Source organism: Arabidopsis lyrata (assembly GCF_000004255.2).
Source record: "Arabidopsis lyrata subsp. lyrata unplaced genomic scaffold ARALYscaffold_3, whole genome shotgun sequence".
In the NCBI taxonomy this organism is placed as follows: Eukaryota; Viridiplantae; Streptophyta; class Magnoliopsida; order Brassicales; family Brassicaceae; genus Arabidopsis; species Arabidopsis lyrata.
This window is the reverse complement of record NW_003302553.1, coordinates 9,580,639-9,596,480: the sequence shown is the minus strand read 5'-3', so window position 1 is coordinate 9,596,480 and position 15,842 is coordinate 9,580,639. Positions and strand designations below refer to the sequence as shown.

At 34.2% G+C, this 15,842-nt stretch overlaps 3 protein-coding genes across 4 annotated transcripts; all 3 read left to right on the top strand.

The window, feature by feature from the left end:
• The first annotated feature begins 315 nt into the window (after positions 1-315).
• LOC9321523 (serine/threonine protein phosphatase 2A 59 kDa regulatory subunit B' zeta isoform) lies at positions 316-2,824 on the top strand. Its single transcript, XM_002885411.2, has 3 exons — positions 316-690; positions 769-2,181; positions 2,268-2,824. The coding sequence occupies exons 2-3, from the start codon at positions 934-936 to the stop codon at positions 2,646-2,648; spliced, it is 1,629 nt and encodes a 542-aa protein (XP_002885457.1). The 5' UTR covers positions 316-690; positions 769-933; the 3' UTR covers positions 2,649-2,824.
• A 3,512-nt stretch (positions 2,825-6,336) lies between these two features.
• Positions 6,337-9,131, top strand: LOC9321522 (peptidyl-prolyl cis-trans isomerase FKBP42). The gene is made up of 8 exons (XM_002885410.2): positions 6,337-6,439; positions 6,662-6,721; positions 6,924-7,100; positions 7,426-7,515; positions 7,753-7,937; positions 8,065-8,187; positions 8,313-8,465; positions 8,553-9,131. Exons 2-8 carry the CDS (start codon positions 6,685-6,687, stop codon positions 8,883-8,885), a joined length of 1,098 nt encoding a protein of 365 aa, XP_002885456.1. The 5' UTR covers positions 6,337-6,439; positions 6,662-6,684; the 3' UTR covers positions 8,886-9,131.
• A 1,876-nt stretch (positions 9,132-11,007) lies between these two features.
• LOC9321521 (chitin elicitor receptor kinase 1) lies at positions 11,008-14,368 on the top strand. 2 transcript variants are annotated; one of them, XM_021032798.1, is made up of 12 exons: positions 11,008-11,808; positions 12,015-12,048; positions 12,137-12,144; positions 12,243-12,398; positions 12,501-12,694; positions 12,770-12,859; positions 12,951-13,044; positions 13,135-13,286; positions 13,381-13,469; positions 13,552-13,687; positions 13,784-13,882; positions 14,081-14,368. In XM_021032798.1, the coding sequence occupies exons 1-12, from the start codon at positions 11,160-11,162 to the stop codon at positions 14,240-14,242; spliced, it is 1,863 nt and encodes a 620-aa protein (XP_020888457.1). In that variant the 5' UTR covers positions 11,008-11,159; the 3' UTR covers positions 14,243-14,368. The 2 variants fall into 2 exon arrangements, with proteins under 2 accessions (XP_020888457.1, XP_020888456.1); XM_021032797.1 differs by having other exon boundaries at positions 11,068-11,808; positions 12,240-12,398.
• The last annotated feature ends 1,474 nt before the right edge of the window (positions 14,369-15,842 follow it).

Below are 15,842 nucleotides of genomic sequence, written 5' to 3'. Positions count from 1 at the left end.
GGTCTACCTATAATAAACTTGTTGAGTTATATATATAGAAAATTTAAAATGATCAAATTAGAACCTTGATGACGTCATAATGAAATGTGATTGGTGCAATTTAACGAATTTGACCAATTACTCTATTTGACGACCATGTAATAAAACGTTTACTTTTTGGGGGTTGTTTTGACTTTTGACTCACCTGCCATTTTGTCAAACCGTGCGTGTCCGACCATGTTTATTGATTTTTCTTTCTGTTTTCGATCTAATGTATGTGTGTTTGAGATATTTATTTTTGAAAAAAACAATTAATAAAAGAAGAAAATATCTGGATGTTCCAGCCTTCCAGGTTTGTTATTCGATTCAGAGCAAAAAAGATAAGTGTTTTAAATGGGTTTAGATTTACAGTAAAAATCCAGAGACAGAGAAGGATAAGGAGAGAAGAAAACGATTACTTTCTTCTATTTTTGTTCATTACAAACCTTAAAATCTCAACTTATATTTTTGTTCTCTTTTTCTTACATATTTTTCTTTTGGATTTCTCTGTCTTTTTTCCCCCTTTCTTCTCCTCTCTCTCGCTCGATTTCAATTTTGGGCGAGAAAAAGGAGCGGTCTTTTTCCTTTCCAGGGTTTATCAGCAAGATCCCTCTTGCCTAAAGTTTGTATTTTTCTTCTGATTTACTCTCTCGGGTTAATTCTGCTCAAAATGTAAGCTCTTCTCCTTTTAATTCATTTGTTAGATTTGTTTTGGCTTGATCTGATTCTGTTATGTAATTTTGGGTTCAGGGTTCAAGCCTGTTCGATGTACTGAGTTAGGGTTTGATTCAGAGGCGATTCTGGTTATGTTTAGACAATAAAGTTCAGGACTTTTTGACATACTCAGAGCTGGTTTTTAGCTTTTGGTTCTTCTTATAGATAGTAGTAGTGAAGGGTTTGTGCCAATAGTTAGAAATGATCAAGCAGATATTTGGGAAATTACCTCGAAAGCCTTCCAAATCTTTGCAGAATGATTCTAATGGTGAAGGAGGTGTTAACTCTTATTATGCTTCGAATTCGAGTAGTAGTAGTATCTCGAAACCTTCTTCAGCATCTTCGAAATCGTCATCAGCCTCGGGTTCACGTGTAGCTAATGGAACTCTTGCTCCTAATTCATTGAGCTCTAACAAGACTAATCAAGGGAAGAAACCATTGGGAGGAGATGCTGTTGTACAAGCTGGACCGTTTCCCCCTTCTGGTGGGGTTTATGAGGCTTTGCCTAGCTTTAGAGATTTTCCTATCTCGGAGAAATCGAATCTCTTTATCGGGAAGTTGAGTATGTGCTGTGTTGTCTTTGACTTTAGTGATCCATCGAAGAACGTAAAAGAGAAAGAGATTAAGCGGCAGACATTGCTCGAGCTTGTTGACTATGTTGCATCAGTTGGTGTGAAGTTTAATGATGTTGCGATGCAAGAGCTCACGAAGATGGTAGCGATTAATCTGTTTAGAACGTTTCCTTCTGCGAATCACGAGGGTAAAATTCTTGAAATGCATGATATGGATGATGAGGAACCTTCGTTGGAGCCAGCTTGGCCTCATATTCAAGTTGTGTATGAGATTCTGCTCAGATTCGTGGCTTCTCCCATGACTGACGCAAAGCTTGCAAAGAGATATATTGACCATTCCTTTGTCTTGAAGCTGTTAGACTTGTTTGATTCTGAAGATCAAAGAGAGAGGGAATATTTGAAAACTATTCTGCATCGGGTCTACGGGAAGTTCATGGTGCATCGACCTTATATCAGAAAGGCGATAAACAATATCTTCTACAGATTCATTTCCGAGACTGAAAAGCATAATGGCATTGCAGAGTTGCTAGAGATTCTTGGAAGTATAATTAATGGGTTTGCTTTGCCTTTAAAAGAAGAGCACAAGCTCTTCCTTTTGCGAGCCTTGATTCCTCTCCACAAGCCTAAATGTTCATCGGTCTATTTCCAACAGCTTTCGTATTGCATAGTTCAGTTTGTAGAAAAGGACTTCAAGCTCGCTGATACCGTTATTAGAGGCCTTTTAAAATATTGGCCTGTGACTAACAGCTCAAAGGAAGTAATGTTTCTTGGGGAGTTAGAAGAAGTCTTGGAGGCAACGCAAGCCGCTGAGTTTCAGCGCTGTATGGTCCCTTTATTCCGACAAATTGCTCGATGCCTCAACAGTTCGCATTTTCAGGTTCGATTCTCTGGTTATCATAACTTCATATCTATCTCTCTTGACAAAGTCTTGTATCTATATGAAGTTGTGCTTTTGTTTGTCAGGTTGCTGAAAGAGCATTATTTCTATGGAACAACGATCACATAAGAAACTTGATCACTCAGAACCATAAAGTAATAATGCCTATAGTCTTCCCAGCTCTCGAGAGAAACACGCGTGGACACTGGAACCAAGCAGTTCAAAGTCTGACTATAAACGTGAGGAAAGTATTCTGCGACATTGACCAAGTTCTTTTCGACGAGTGTTTAGCCAAATTCCAAGTAGAAGAAGAGAATAAAACAGAGGCTAAAGCGAAACGGGAAAGAACATGGCAGCGGTTAGAAGATTTAGCGACTTCAAAGACCGTTGTAACCAACGAGACAATGCTGGTTCCAAGATTTGTTTCCTCAGTCAATCTTGCAAGCAGCTCTGAGTCCACAAACTAGTAGGCTCTTTTATCAGCTTATACGTCAAACAATAACGATATGAATCGGCTCAGAAGAATTTCGAAAGTGATCGATGAACGAGAGGAGTGTGAAGTATCTCATTCCCAATAGTGAATACTTGTTTAACAACAGTTTTTTTTGGGGTTTTCTGGGTTTAATTGTTAGTTGCTTTGATATGTATTTGTAACAAACTAGATGTTAACCCGCGGTACACCGCGGACTTATATTTTTACTAAATAAAAAAATTAAAATTTTTAAGATAATCTATAGATATATAGTATACCGCATAACGATATTTTACAACTAAAAATCAAAATTTTAAGTTATATTTGTTTTGTTTAGTGTTTAAGATTGTATAATTATAGTTTGATTATTAATTCTAGGATTTTATCCGTAGTATACCATCCCGTATTAATATTGATCCAAATCCCTCCCACCATATAATCTCATCCCGTGAAATTAAACATCATTTTGTAATTTTCTTTTTAATAATAATTTTATTAAAACATTTCCTAAAGTATTATTTGGCTTTTATATGACTAAATATTTATACGAATAAGATACATGTTATTAAATTACTATCCCAAAGTTTAAAACTAAGTAAGTTTTATTAGTGGGATAAAATTTATACTCATTACTTATATAATTTATTATTTAATCTGAATATAATAAAGTTTTCTTTATTATATAATTGTTTGATAATGCTATATAGTGTTATATATGTGTGTTATAAATGTGTTAAAATAAACCAAAAAGACAAAATTTCGAAAGACAAATTAAATTACTCTAATTGTATAAAAAATAGTCAAATAATGTCTCATGCTTTACCTAAGAAAACAGAAAAAAAAAAAAAAAAAACTCGAAAAAAGAAAACTAATTTATGTTAAAGACGTGTAATTATGTATTGGGCCTTAATTAGGCTTCACTTGTCTTTTCTGTATTTTATCCTTTGGACTTTTAATTGAAAAATTATGAAAAAACAGAAAATGTTGCATTATAAAATAAAATAAAAATCTCTTTTGAGAACCTTCTCGTCTTCTTCAACCGTTCTTATACGTTTCTGATTTTGGAGTTTTTATGTAATCAAGCTACTTTCACACCCAAGAAATGTAAGCTCAATATGATTATTATTGGTTTGAATACAATAAAAAAGCAAACATGAATTTTGTCAAATCAAGTATAATATATGAAAACAAATGGATGATACCTTGTTCACTGTGTCTATTGCTTTTAGTAAAATGGTGCATTCACTTAATGCACCTTAGGCTAAGCTCTACTAAATAGTCAAACATAAGATCATTAGCCAAAGTGAAAGTGAAAATATAATAAACGTATATAAAACAAAACATATAAATTTTTTGAGTCAGAAATTTTAATAAAGTACTCCAGCAATGGCTTTAGCTGAAGAATCTGCCTATACAAATCAGCAGCTCTACTAAATAGTCACATATAAGGTCGTTAGCAAATTGAAAGAATAATAAACGTACGTATAACACAACCAGAGTTAGTCAAATGAGTAATTGCCTGTTTTTGATACAAATTGGTGTCTCTATGTTGGTCTTCATCTTTTGCAGATATTTTATACTCTTAATGGCTACAGTCTCAAATATAAAAAGAGAAAAAGATGTCAAATATACTTCTTTTGTATAGCTTAGATATACACTTTGAAACATAAATAGTTTTTCAACTCACAAAATCTGACATTCCAAATCTGTAAGTGGAAAATCCATATTATATAGAAATTAACTTGTTACCAAAGCATCTAGCATTGAGAGTAGTCGTAACTCATCACCAACATGATCGACCACAAAGAATCTGCACACGAACAAAAAAAAAAGTTAATAATATCCAAAGACTCTAGCGATGTATATGAACAAAAGAATTGATGAATATAAAAAAAGAATTGTATCTTTTTCCTCAAATTTCATAAAATGATTGACGTAGAAAATTCAAAATAGATTTATTTCTAAACGTATAAACAAAAATTCAAAGTTTAATCGAATCCAATTTCAAGAAATTAAATCAAACAACACATTAAGATTAGAAATTGGAAAGTTAAAGAATGCAACTGGTGTTTTGTGTGTTCAGAAGTAGTAGAAACAATCAAGTATTTATAGAGTTATGATAGGTTAGTAGGGTTTTGTGTTAGAGAATATCCAAAATCTTGATTAGCAAGGCGTTGATATATTCGAAAATCTTTAAATTATCACAAATCTAGAATATGCTACATATATTCCTAACCATTTTAGGATAATATCTTTAAATATCGTTTATCATGAGAAAATTTCCTAAATCTTTTAGGTGGATTGAATACGGAATTAATATAGTTCATTTTATTTAGGCAAGAAATGTGAATTGCAATTATTATATACGGTTAAAATCTGCATATTTATTCAGAGCATTAATATGAAAGATTTTTGCAATTAAAATAGGCTATTTATTAGGAGTATTAATATCAAAGATTTTCCTTTAAATTCATATTCTCGTAATAGTGCATTAATGTTTTACAATCTATTATAGGAATATAATTTTGATAAACCGTTCAAATAAAGAAAGGATCCAAATCTAATTATTTCGAAATATATATAGAGTAATTAGTTTCTTTCAAATCGAGATTTAAGCAATATTTTAGGAACAATAGTTGAGATAAAGTATGTTATAGTAATTAATTTAGATTGTGAAAATATTCGAAATCAATTTAATTTTTGGAATGATAAGCATTTAAGATAATTTCGAAAATATATGTCTAATTAAAGAATTAATTTCGTTATGGTACTCGAATATATTAGGAATATTCGTATTGTTAGTTTATTTAATTCATAAATTATAATTTGCAGATTTAAATGAAGATCTTCTCGAGATTTTTAGGAATATAATCGAGATTTTAGTAACAAATGTGATCACATTAAAATTTTGAAAGATTTGAAAGATTTGTGTCCAAATTGTTAGAAACAAATTAGGATAGATAATTTTTGGTTAGTATATTTTTTAATATTTTCAAATCTTTAGAATTAAACCCATTGACATTATATTGTTGAATTTATTTTTTAAAAATTACGTAATATTAAATAAAAAATTAAATAACTAACTATTTTCATTTGATGGTGTAGACAAATTATTATTATTATTTATTTAATTTAATTACAAATAACAAATATTAATTTTTATAACAAAATAAATTATTTTCGTATGAACAATTTTTTCCCAAATAAATATTTTACAAAATATTTATTTTAATCACATATTCTTTCTATATAGAAATAAATAGTTAAATAATTATGGTTAGAAGTAGTTAAGGTAAATAACAAATATGGTTAGTTTAGATATATTATATATATTTCCAATTTAGGTGTTAATTAAGAATTAATGTGGTTTTAAGACAACATTCCTAAAATTCCTTATCCAAGATCCGGATAGAGTTAATCCCGGATAAAACCCGGATCCAAAAGACTTTTTGCAAAAATCCCCTGTAAAAATGTATATGTAGATATTTGTGATCACTATAGAAATGGTTCTTGAGAGACGATTGTATAACTATTTTTTAATTAAAATCTTTGGGACCAAAATTGAGACTATTTGATATATTTTTCTCACTTACAATAAACGCCGTTAAACTCCCGTTAGTTAACGGCTGACGTTGAATTTTCCTTAATTTTTGTTTTTGACTAATTAAGTGAAAAGTCCAAGGGTCTCTTTTGATATCTTCAGAATCAAAATCTGTAATTGATCTCTCTCGATCCAGTCTTCGTGAGTGACTCTTCGACGACGAAGACGATTCACACTTCTTCTTCGTAAGTTTGACTATCCTCTTCTCTAAATTCACAAACTTTTCCTTCGTTCTCTGCTTTTATTGACGACAAAACTTGATTTTTGTTTTGAAATGAATTGGTTCCATTAGCTTGACTTCGACTATGTTCTTATGGGCTTTTGTCATATAATCAATTCAAGACTTAAAGGTTTAATCTTTGGATTGACATTGCCATCATTCTAACACTTGCCCCTTTTTGATTCAGTCCCAGGTTGATTTGGAAAAATAATGGATCAATCTCTGGAGCATCAAACTCAAACACATGGTAACTTCAATATGTTCAATTGAATGCTTTGTGAAAGCATAAGTGTCTATCAAATTGTATTGATTGCTTTGTTCTTTCTATGTTATATTGTGAATCTTGGAACTAGCATGTATACAACATATTCTGCTGGGGGGAAATAACTATTTTTGTTAGAATTGATAATGATTACTATGTTTTCTTACTGTTTTATTTTTGGCTCAAGACCAAGAGGACGAAATAGTTGCTGAAGGAAGTGCTGTTGTGCATGGTGAGCCATCTCAAGATGGTAGTGTTCCTCCTAAAGTTGATAGTGAAGCTGAGGTTTTGGATGAGAAAGTCAGTAAGCAGATTATAAAGGAAGGTCACGGTTCCAAACCATCCAAGTACTCGACATGCTTTTGTAAGTACCCTTAGATTATGATGCTGTAAGTATCCAAGTACTTATTGCTACTGGTTTAGATTCCCTTTTGTTGTGGAGTCCCTTTGGTTAGTTGTAATGCTTGATACGAAATTGGAATTGCCATGCTATGAGAGGGTTATTCACGTTCTTATGTGGTATTAATTTGGTGAGCTTTGTTATTGATATAACAATTACTTTGAAATGTTTCCTCTGGGTGTGATGGTTGATGAGGAACACTTAACTCACTATTTCCTGTATGGAATCTTCTTCAAGCTTCTACATTTATTTGAATCTTTTGATCTGACCAATTTCATATTGGCCATAGTACACTATAGGGCATGGACCAAAAACTCGCAGCACAAATTTGAGGATACATGGCAAGAGCAGCAACCTATTGAATTGGTTCTTGGAAAAGGTATGTGGCTGTCGAATATGTACTCTACACCTCCATTTCGTTGGATGCATCATCCTTGGTAAATTTGATGAATCAGCTTGTGTATCATGTGAACCCAATGAAATGGATATGTAGCAGGAAAAAGGATTGAGTTTCTTATGTTTTTGCTTCAATGCTGACTAGCCCATGTTAACGTCACTGTACAAAAAATTTAAAAGAGATTGCACTCTAAAGGGTGAAATATTGTCTGTGAGACAGAGAAAAAAGAATTGGCCGGTTTGGCCATCGGTGTTTCTAGCATGAAGTCTGGTGAACGAGCGCTTGTGCATGTTGGCTGGGAATTGGCTTATGGGAAAGAAGGAAACTTTTCTTTTCCGAATGTTCCACCTATGGCGGACTTGTTATATGAGGTTGAAGTTATTGGATTTGATGAAACAAAGGAGGCAAGTATTTTTTTCTCTATCATCATCTGAATTCTGAAGCTTTTGGTTTCCTTACCCAGACAACTCCACAACCAAGCTTTATCTTAACCTCCTTGTTTACCTCTGACTTGGAGAACGGATTTTACAGGGAAAGGCTCGCAGTGATATGACTGTGGAGGAAAGGATTGGTGCAGCGGACAGAAGAAAAATGGAAGGAAATTCTCTGTTTAAGGAGGAGAAACTGGAGGAGGCCATGCAACAGTATGAAATGGTTATGCATCTCTCTCTTTCTAACAATTACGGTCAAAGTTTTGGTTTTCAGGCATACTCCGAGTCTGCTCGAGGCTCTTGTGTCTTTTTTTCGGCTTTTGATTAGTCATGGTTTTACTGTCTCAGGCCATAGCATACATGGGGGACGATTTTATGTTTCAGCTGTATGGGAAGTACCAGGATATGGCTTTGGCAGTTAAGAACCCATGCCACCTAAACATAGCAGCTTGCCTCATCAAGCTGAAACGATACGATGAAGCAATTGGTCACTGCAACATTGTAAGACTCATCAAGGCATTCATTGGAAGAGATGATTAATGTTCATACTCATTTCTCGGAATCTAATCAAACTGAAAACATTATCAGGTGTTGACAGAAGAAGAGAAAAACCCAAAAGCGCTGTTCAGAAGAGGGAAGGCAAAGGCAGAGCTAGGACAGATGGACTCAGCCCGTGATGATTTCCGAAAGGCACAAAAGTATGCTCCTGACGACAAGGCGATTAGAAGAGAGCTACGAGCACTTGCAGAGCAAGAGAAAGCTTTGTACCAAAAGCAGAAAGAAATGTACAAAGGAATCTTCAAAGGGAAAGAAGAAGGCGGTGCTAAGGCAATGAGCCGTAACTGGTTGATAGTGTTGTGGCAATGGTTGGTATCCCTTTTCTCCCGGATCTTTCGACGCCACAGAGTTAAAGCAGATTGATGAGGTATGAAGCTTGACACTGCAACTACAAAAGACCAAAGTGAAGGATCAACTCTCAATTCTTATTAATGATTTGTGAAGAATTTACAAAACCCAATCAAGAATTGGGGTTGAAGAAGCTATCTTAGATTGTCATTGTTCTCTAAAATCCAACACAAAGTTAGTTACTTCTAATTTAAACGTTACTTTCGTTAAATGATATCACACTCTAAAGTTCGTGAAAATCAATGACCAATTTTGTCTTAAGATCATTAAGTGATTTTTATGCTATTTAATTAGTTTATTTTATCAGTGTTATCTAAGTATAGACACATATGTTTAGATGAAAGAAATACTTTTTGAGAATTTTGAAAATATTTTATATATATGTAAGAAGAAAAAATTGTCTATGTTATTGTCGATTATAAATTAGTAATTTTATATTTGAGCCAAAAAAAATAAGAAAATTCAAAGTTCCAAGGCATTAATTCATCTTCCTTATTATGTAACGGGGGATAGGAGGAAAAGGCGAGGCGGTGGGCGATAGTGAAACCCAAGCGGAGACGCGATTCGCCGCCACTCTTCTCCGACAGGTTGTTGGACGGAAACGGCGAGAGCTCGATCACCGGAGATGATGTCGCCGTTGCGGAAGAGTTGAGGCGAACTTGTTTCAGAGCTTGGATTCGCTTGGCGGAGTTGCTTCTCAGATCTCCATCGCGTATGCCTCACCGGAATTGGAAGCTGTGTTTGTAACCGCCTTACCTTTGCTCTCTTCGATCTCTTGGTTAGGTTTTGAATCCTGATTCGGCAGTCTGCAGTTTCCCGTTAATCGGGCTTTTGGCTCCGGGAGTTTCCTTTAAACTCGCCGGCTTTGTTTCTGGAGGGGTTTCGACCCTTGCCGGCTTTAAATCTTGTCTTAGGCTGTGTAATAGGTACTGGTTTCAATCTTGAATAACAGAGATAGAATTAGTGAATGCTATCTCAATCAGTTTAGTTTTAGATGTTTAGTCGTGGGTAATTTAGGATGGTTTTAATCTTTGGCTTGGTCTTCATATGAGAATTGGATGTTTTGTTGGCCTTTTTCTAAGGTCTGGTAGTATGTCTTAGACGTTTGGTCCGGATTTTGGGGCTCTCAGTCTCTAGTTCTATATCATTGGTGTAATCAGGTATGGTAACATGGTCTTGCTGTTTGTGGTTTGTTTTGTGGCTTGTGCTTCTCTTGATTGTGGAAGCTCCAGACTAGGTTTATTTGCTTGCTCTGAGTTAGGGAGTTGATCTTCCTTCAGCTTTCCTTCTCGTTGTAGTTGGTGTTTCCCGTCTTGGTTTATTTCGCAGACTCCTCCTTGTTCTCTCGTCTGCGTTACTTGGGTTTGAAATTGAGAAGCGGGTCGTTGAAGTTGTTACCTTCCTTTCAAGCTTTAGGATCTCAATGGTCGAGACTCTTGCAGAAGTTTCGGGTTGATTCAATTGCACTCATGGCTCTGCCGGTCGCGCGTTAAGTGTAAAGGTTCCTGGGACAGGGGTTAAGTGAGAGATTCGTTCAACCCTCTCTTAGTCTTTTATTTTCTGTTAGAATTTCTGCTAGATTTGCTCCTTCTATTAAGTCCTTGTTAGTTTGTTGCCAATCTTTGATCCTTTCCAGCTTGCTTACGACAGCTTATAAGCTTAGTTTGTTATCTTTTTCAGAACTTGTAATAGGCTTGACTGTTTACTAGTTGTGTTGGCTCCATAATCTATAAAGAACACTATTGTGAAAAAAAAAAAAATTCATCTTCCTTCAACAAAAAAAGGCGGTCTTCATAGTCTTTGACCAAAGACTTCCAAATTCCAGCTGCTAGTTGCATTAAATGAGTTTAGTAATACTCCGTCGCTTCTTTTATAATTAATGTTTTAGGATAATGTATATAGATTAAAAAATTATTTAATTTTGTTTATTTTAAATAAAAATATCATTTGTTATCTAATCAATCAATAAAAAATAATATATAAAATATAAATTGTCAAAATCAATAAAAAAATAATTAATTTTATATTGAAAATTAAAAATAAGTGGAAGAGTATTAAAAATTTAAAACTAATTAAGAAACTTCTCAATAATTAACAAAAACTGATTAATTAAACAAAATAATCTAATCATCATTCTCTTAGTTGAAAAAATTAGTCAACGTTGATTAAGTCAACCTTTTCCTCTTTGAATCCATCTTCTTCCCCACAGAGCACGACGAAACAAAAACACAAAAAAAAACAGAGACCTTCCTCTGAGAATCCCTAAGGAGCTTCCAAATATTTCCGGCGATGAAGCTAAATTCTCTAATCGCTCCGCTTCTTCTTCTTCTCTTCTCATCGTCGTTTCTCTTCTTCGCCGTCGAATCTAAGTGCAGGAACAGCTGCGATTTAGCTCTAGCTTCTTACTACCTCGCTAATGGAACAACTCTCTCCGCCATCAACCAAAACCTCAATTCTTCAATCGCACCTTACGATCAAGTCAATTTCGATCCAATCCTTAGGTACAACCCGAACATTAGAGACAAAGATAGAATCCAGATGGGTTCTAGGGTTCTTGTACCTTTCCCTTGCGAATGTCAGCCTGGTGATTTTCTAGGGCACAATTTCAGCTACAGTGTTCGACAAGAAGATACTTATGAAAGAGTGGCGATCAGGAATTACGCGAATTTAACGACGGTGGAATCCTTGCAGGCGAGGAATCCTTTTCCGGCGACTAATATCCCGCTCTCCGCGACGCTTAATGTGTTGGTGAATTGTTCTTGTGGTGATGAGAGTGTTTCTAAGGATTTTGGTTTGTTTGTTACTTATCCGCTTCGTCCTGAAGATAGTCTCAGTTCGATTGCGAGATCTTCCGGTGTATCGGCGGATATTCTGCAGAGATATAATCCTGGTGTTAATTTTAACTCAGGGAATGGAATCGTTTATGTGCCGGGAAGAGGTAATGATGAACAAATTTTGTAGTTAGCTAGAGTTTATAGACTGATCTTGGATTATTTGTGATACGAATTCATAGAGTAGTATAATCCCCGCATAAACGGCCGTATATACGTCTATACGGTGCTCTGCCATACACCTAGCGTAGACCGTATTTTAGAACACTACTAATTGTTGAAGTTTTTGTTCCTGTTATTGTATGTTTTGCAGATCCAAGTGGTGCATTTCCAGCTTTCAAATCAAGGTTGTTTTTGTTGTTGTTAAGATTGTATCTTTTGTTCATTTGATATCTATTTACTGATGTATATTCTACTTCTCTTATGTTTTTGTAGTAAACAAGGTTGGTTCTTTTCTCCATTTTCGAGCTTTTGATGATTCTGCACGAAACAAGAAGCAACTTGGAAGAATATGTTTTTTGATATTTTTTTGTATTAGCAGGTGGTATTGGTGCTGGAGTTATTGCTGGTATAGTTGTAGGAGTGATTGTGGCTTTGTTGTTAATCTTGTTTATCATATATTATGCTTACCGGAAGAGCAAGTCGAAGGGTGATTCGTATTCATCTTCTATTCCGTTGTCTACTAAGGCTGATCTTGGTAATTTTGTGATGATTATATACAAACAGTTTTATCTCTACTTTAATGTTTCTTTTTTTAGTTGGAAGTTGCTGATTATATTTTTATCAAATCTTCTTTTAGCTTCTTCTACCAGCCTCCAAAGTGGAGGCTTGGGTGGTACCGGAGTATCTCCTGGCATTGCTGCCATAAGCGTGGACAAATCTGTTGAGTTTACGTTGGAGGAGCTCGCAAAGGCTACTGATAATTTCAATCTGTCTTTTAAGATTGGTCAAGGTGGTTTTGGGGCTGTTTACTATGCAGAGCTGAGAGGAGAAGTAAGCAGATATCTTTTTATATCTTTTCCTTTGAAGCTACACATTGAACATTAAAGTTGTTCGGTTCTTGTATAGAAAGCTGCGATCAAGAAGATGGACATGGAGGCATCGAAACAGTTCTTGGCGGAACTAAAAGTCTTAACGCGTGTACATCATGTCAACCTGGTAAAGCCCTTTTGTTTTCTCTCAATAATATCTGAGATCAGATAAAGATCGATTCTTGGTCAAATTTTAACGAACTTGTTTTTTTGTGCAGGTTCGCCTGATTGGATATTGTGTTGAGGGATCACTTTTCTTGGTGTATGAATATGTTGAGAATGGCAACCTTGGACAACATTTACATGGGTCAGGTACGCAATATCAAGACCTCCAAAAAGTGAATCAGTTTTCAAAGTACTAATAAGTTGAAAGATGTAAACTAAGGAGTTATATGTAACTAGGACAAGAACCACTACCGTGGACTAAGAGAGTGCAGATTGCACTAGACTCAGCTAGAGGTTTAGAATATATCCACGAGCACACGGTTCCTGTCTATGTCCACAGGGACATTAAATCTGCCAATATTTTGATAGACCAGAATTTTCGAGCAAAGGTCCATTCTCAATTTCTCATTGCCAATCAAAGGTGTAAATACTGAAAAAAAGATTTTTACTTTGTCATGGCTCTGAGTCGTTTCCGTGTTACAGGTAGCAGATTTCGGGTTAACAAAACTGACAGAAGTTGGAGGCTCAGCAACTCGTGGTGCAATGGGTACATTTGGTTACATGGCACCAGAGTAAAGAACTTGATCTCATTGACATTTATATACTTCTTTAGAGACTACATTATAGTGATGGTATATATATGTATGTGTGCAGGACTGTTTATGGAGAAGTATCTGCAAAAGTAGATGTATATGCATTTGGAGTTGTCCTTTACGAATTGATTTCTGCGAAAGGCGCGGTTGTCAAAATGACGGAAGCCGTTGGTGAATTTAGAGGCCTCGTTGGTGTGGTTAGTATTATTGTTTCTTCACAACATTTTGTCTTTCTGATTTAAAGACATGTACGATGGATCACTTAACATATGCTTTGTTTCTTTATTATCCAGTTCGAAGAAGCATTCAAGGAGACCGACAAAGAAGAAGCACTACGTAAGATTATAGACCCGAGGCTTGGGGATAGCTACCCGTTTGATTCGGTATATAAGGTAATCTCTCTTCTTGTGGCCTAATTGTATTCATCATTCTAATTTGGGGTGTCCAAAAAGATAAATCAATCCGGTTTTTGGTCAACAAATCAAATCAAACTGAAACCGAACAAGGCCGAAAAATCAAACCGACTACCGGATTGGACATAGCTAATTTTAATACCCGGGCCAATTTGTTGTTTATGTTTTGTGGTATAGATGGCGGAATTAGGGAAAGCTTGTACACAAGAGAATGCTCAACTACGTCCGAGTATGAGATACATTGTGGTTGCTTTATCCACTCTTTTCTCGTCAACTGGAAATTGGGATGTTGCAAACTTCCAAAACGATGATTTAGTCAGTCTTATGTCTGGCCGGTAGAGTTTCCGGTTTGCTGTTTATAGAAAACGATTGTTTTTTTGGTATGCTCACGTATATTCTATACGAACTTAACATGTCACAAGTTGACTTTTATATGATTTTTCTATAACTATATCTGTCAAATTATTCAGCGTCTCCGATCTCAGCATCTCACGTCAAAGATAATAATGAAATGCATTAAAAAAGCTTCGTAAATAAAATTTTGAAATCGAGTTTGCCGACAAAAAATCAAAACATCAAATTAAAATTGTGATGGATACTCTCACGAAGCTTACAACAAGTCTTCCATAACACTTATATGAAATTCTAATGATTTTTGTCACATGGATTCCCCAATACATAAAATCTATATTCCAGCTTAGAACACTACTAGTATGTTTCTTATTTCTCCTAGCTAGATTTTATTTCTCTAACCGAATCTTCTTTTACCAATTACCACAACCCGATATATATCTAAGTTTTGTTTTCCTTTGTCATTATTTGTAACGATTAGCGAATTAAAACTCACAAATTTACCTTAAAACTGACAATATTAAATCGAACTTTTTCTTCCAAAGTCAGATCTCGAACTTTTTTTTAACATAATGTGTCCACTAAACTTTCAAATCAGGGAATAAATAAATACATAGAAAACGTTAAACCAAAGCCGACGTCAAAAAAGGGAAATATAAAATATAGCCGTTATTATAATATGAACATAACATGCTCACACTATAACCATTACTAGATTGTTACCCGCGGTACACCGCGGGTTAATTATTTGATTTTTTTTGTCTTTTTATAAACTGATGAATTTGTTGTATATAATATTTTTTGTTGTACATTGCGAGTCACATGCGTTGTAACTAAAAATGAAAATTTTAAGTTGTATTTGTTTTGTTTTGTGTTTAAAATTGTATAATTGTATTTTGATTTGTTAATCCCAGGATTTCACCCGTGATATATTATCCCGTATTAATATCAATCCAAATCCGATCCGTCCCACCATATAATCATGTCCCGTAAAATTAAACATCATTTTGTTATTTCTTTTAATAACACTTTTATTTAAAAGACATATAATTCGAGTCAATTTAAAAGTTTGCTTTCAAATAGTTTCTATAATATATATATATATATATTTTTTCAAATTAGTGTATGTTTTTAGACCAACCCGTAAAAATATTTTTAAAATGTATATTAAAATACTAAATAATTGTATTTCGATTTGTTAATTTTAAGATTTCACCATGGTATATTGTCCCGTTTTAGATAATTGTAGAAATTAAGAAAATATCTGAATGACTCAATTCCGGGTCAGAGTAAAAAAAAAATACGACCTGATTAAACGCGCAAATTTGTTTTTCAAAAATGTTAATATAGATTGTACACATACTTTTTTCTTCATCGATTGAGTAATATGTCCATTTTAAAAAATTTGAATCATAGCATATGCAGAAAAAATCAAATTTTGTAATTAAGTATGAAATAATCATCTTAGTTATTTTGAATTGAATTTAGTATTTAAATGTCATGTTTGATGTTCTATCTCTTTATTTGATCATTTGAGTATGTAAAGTGATTTTAAACTTCGGGTATTACCCAAACCGACTTAATCCGA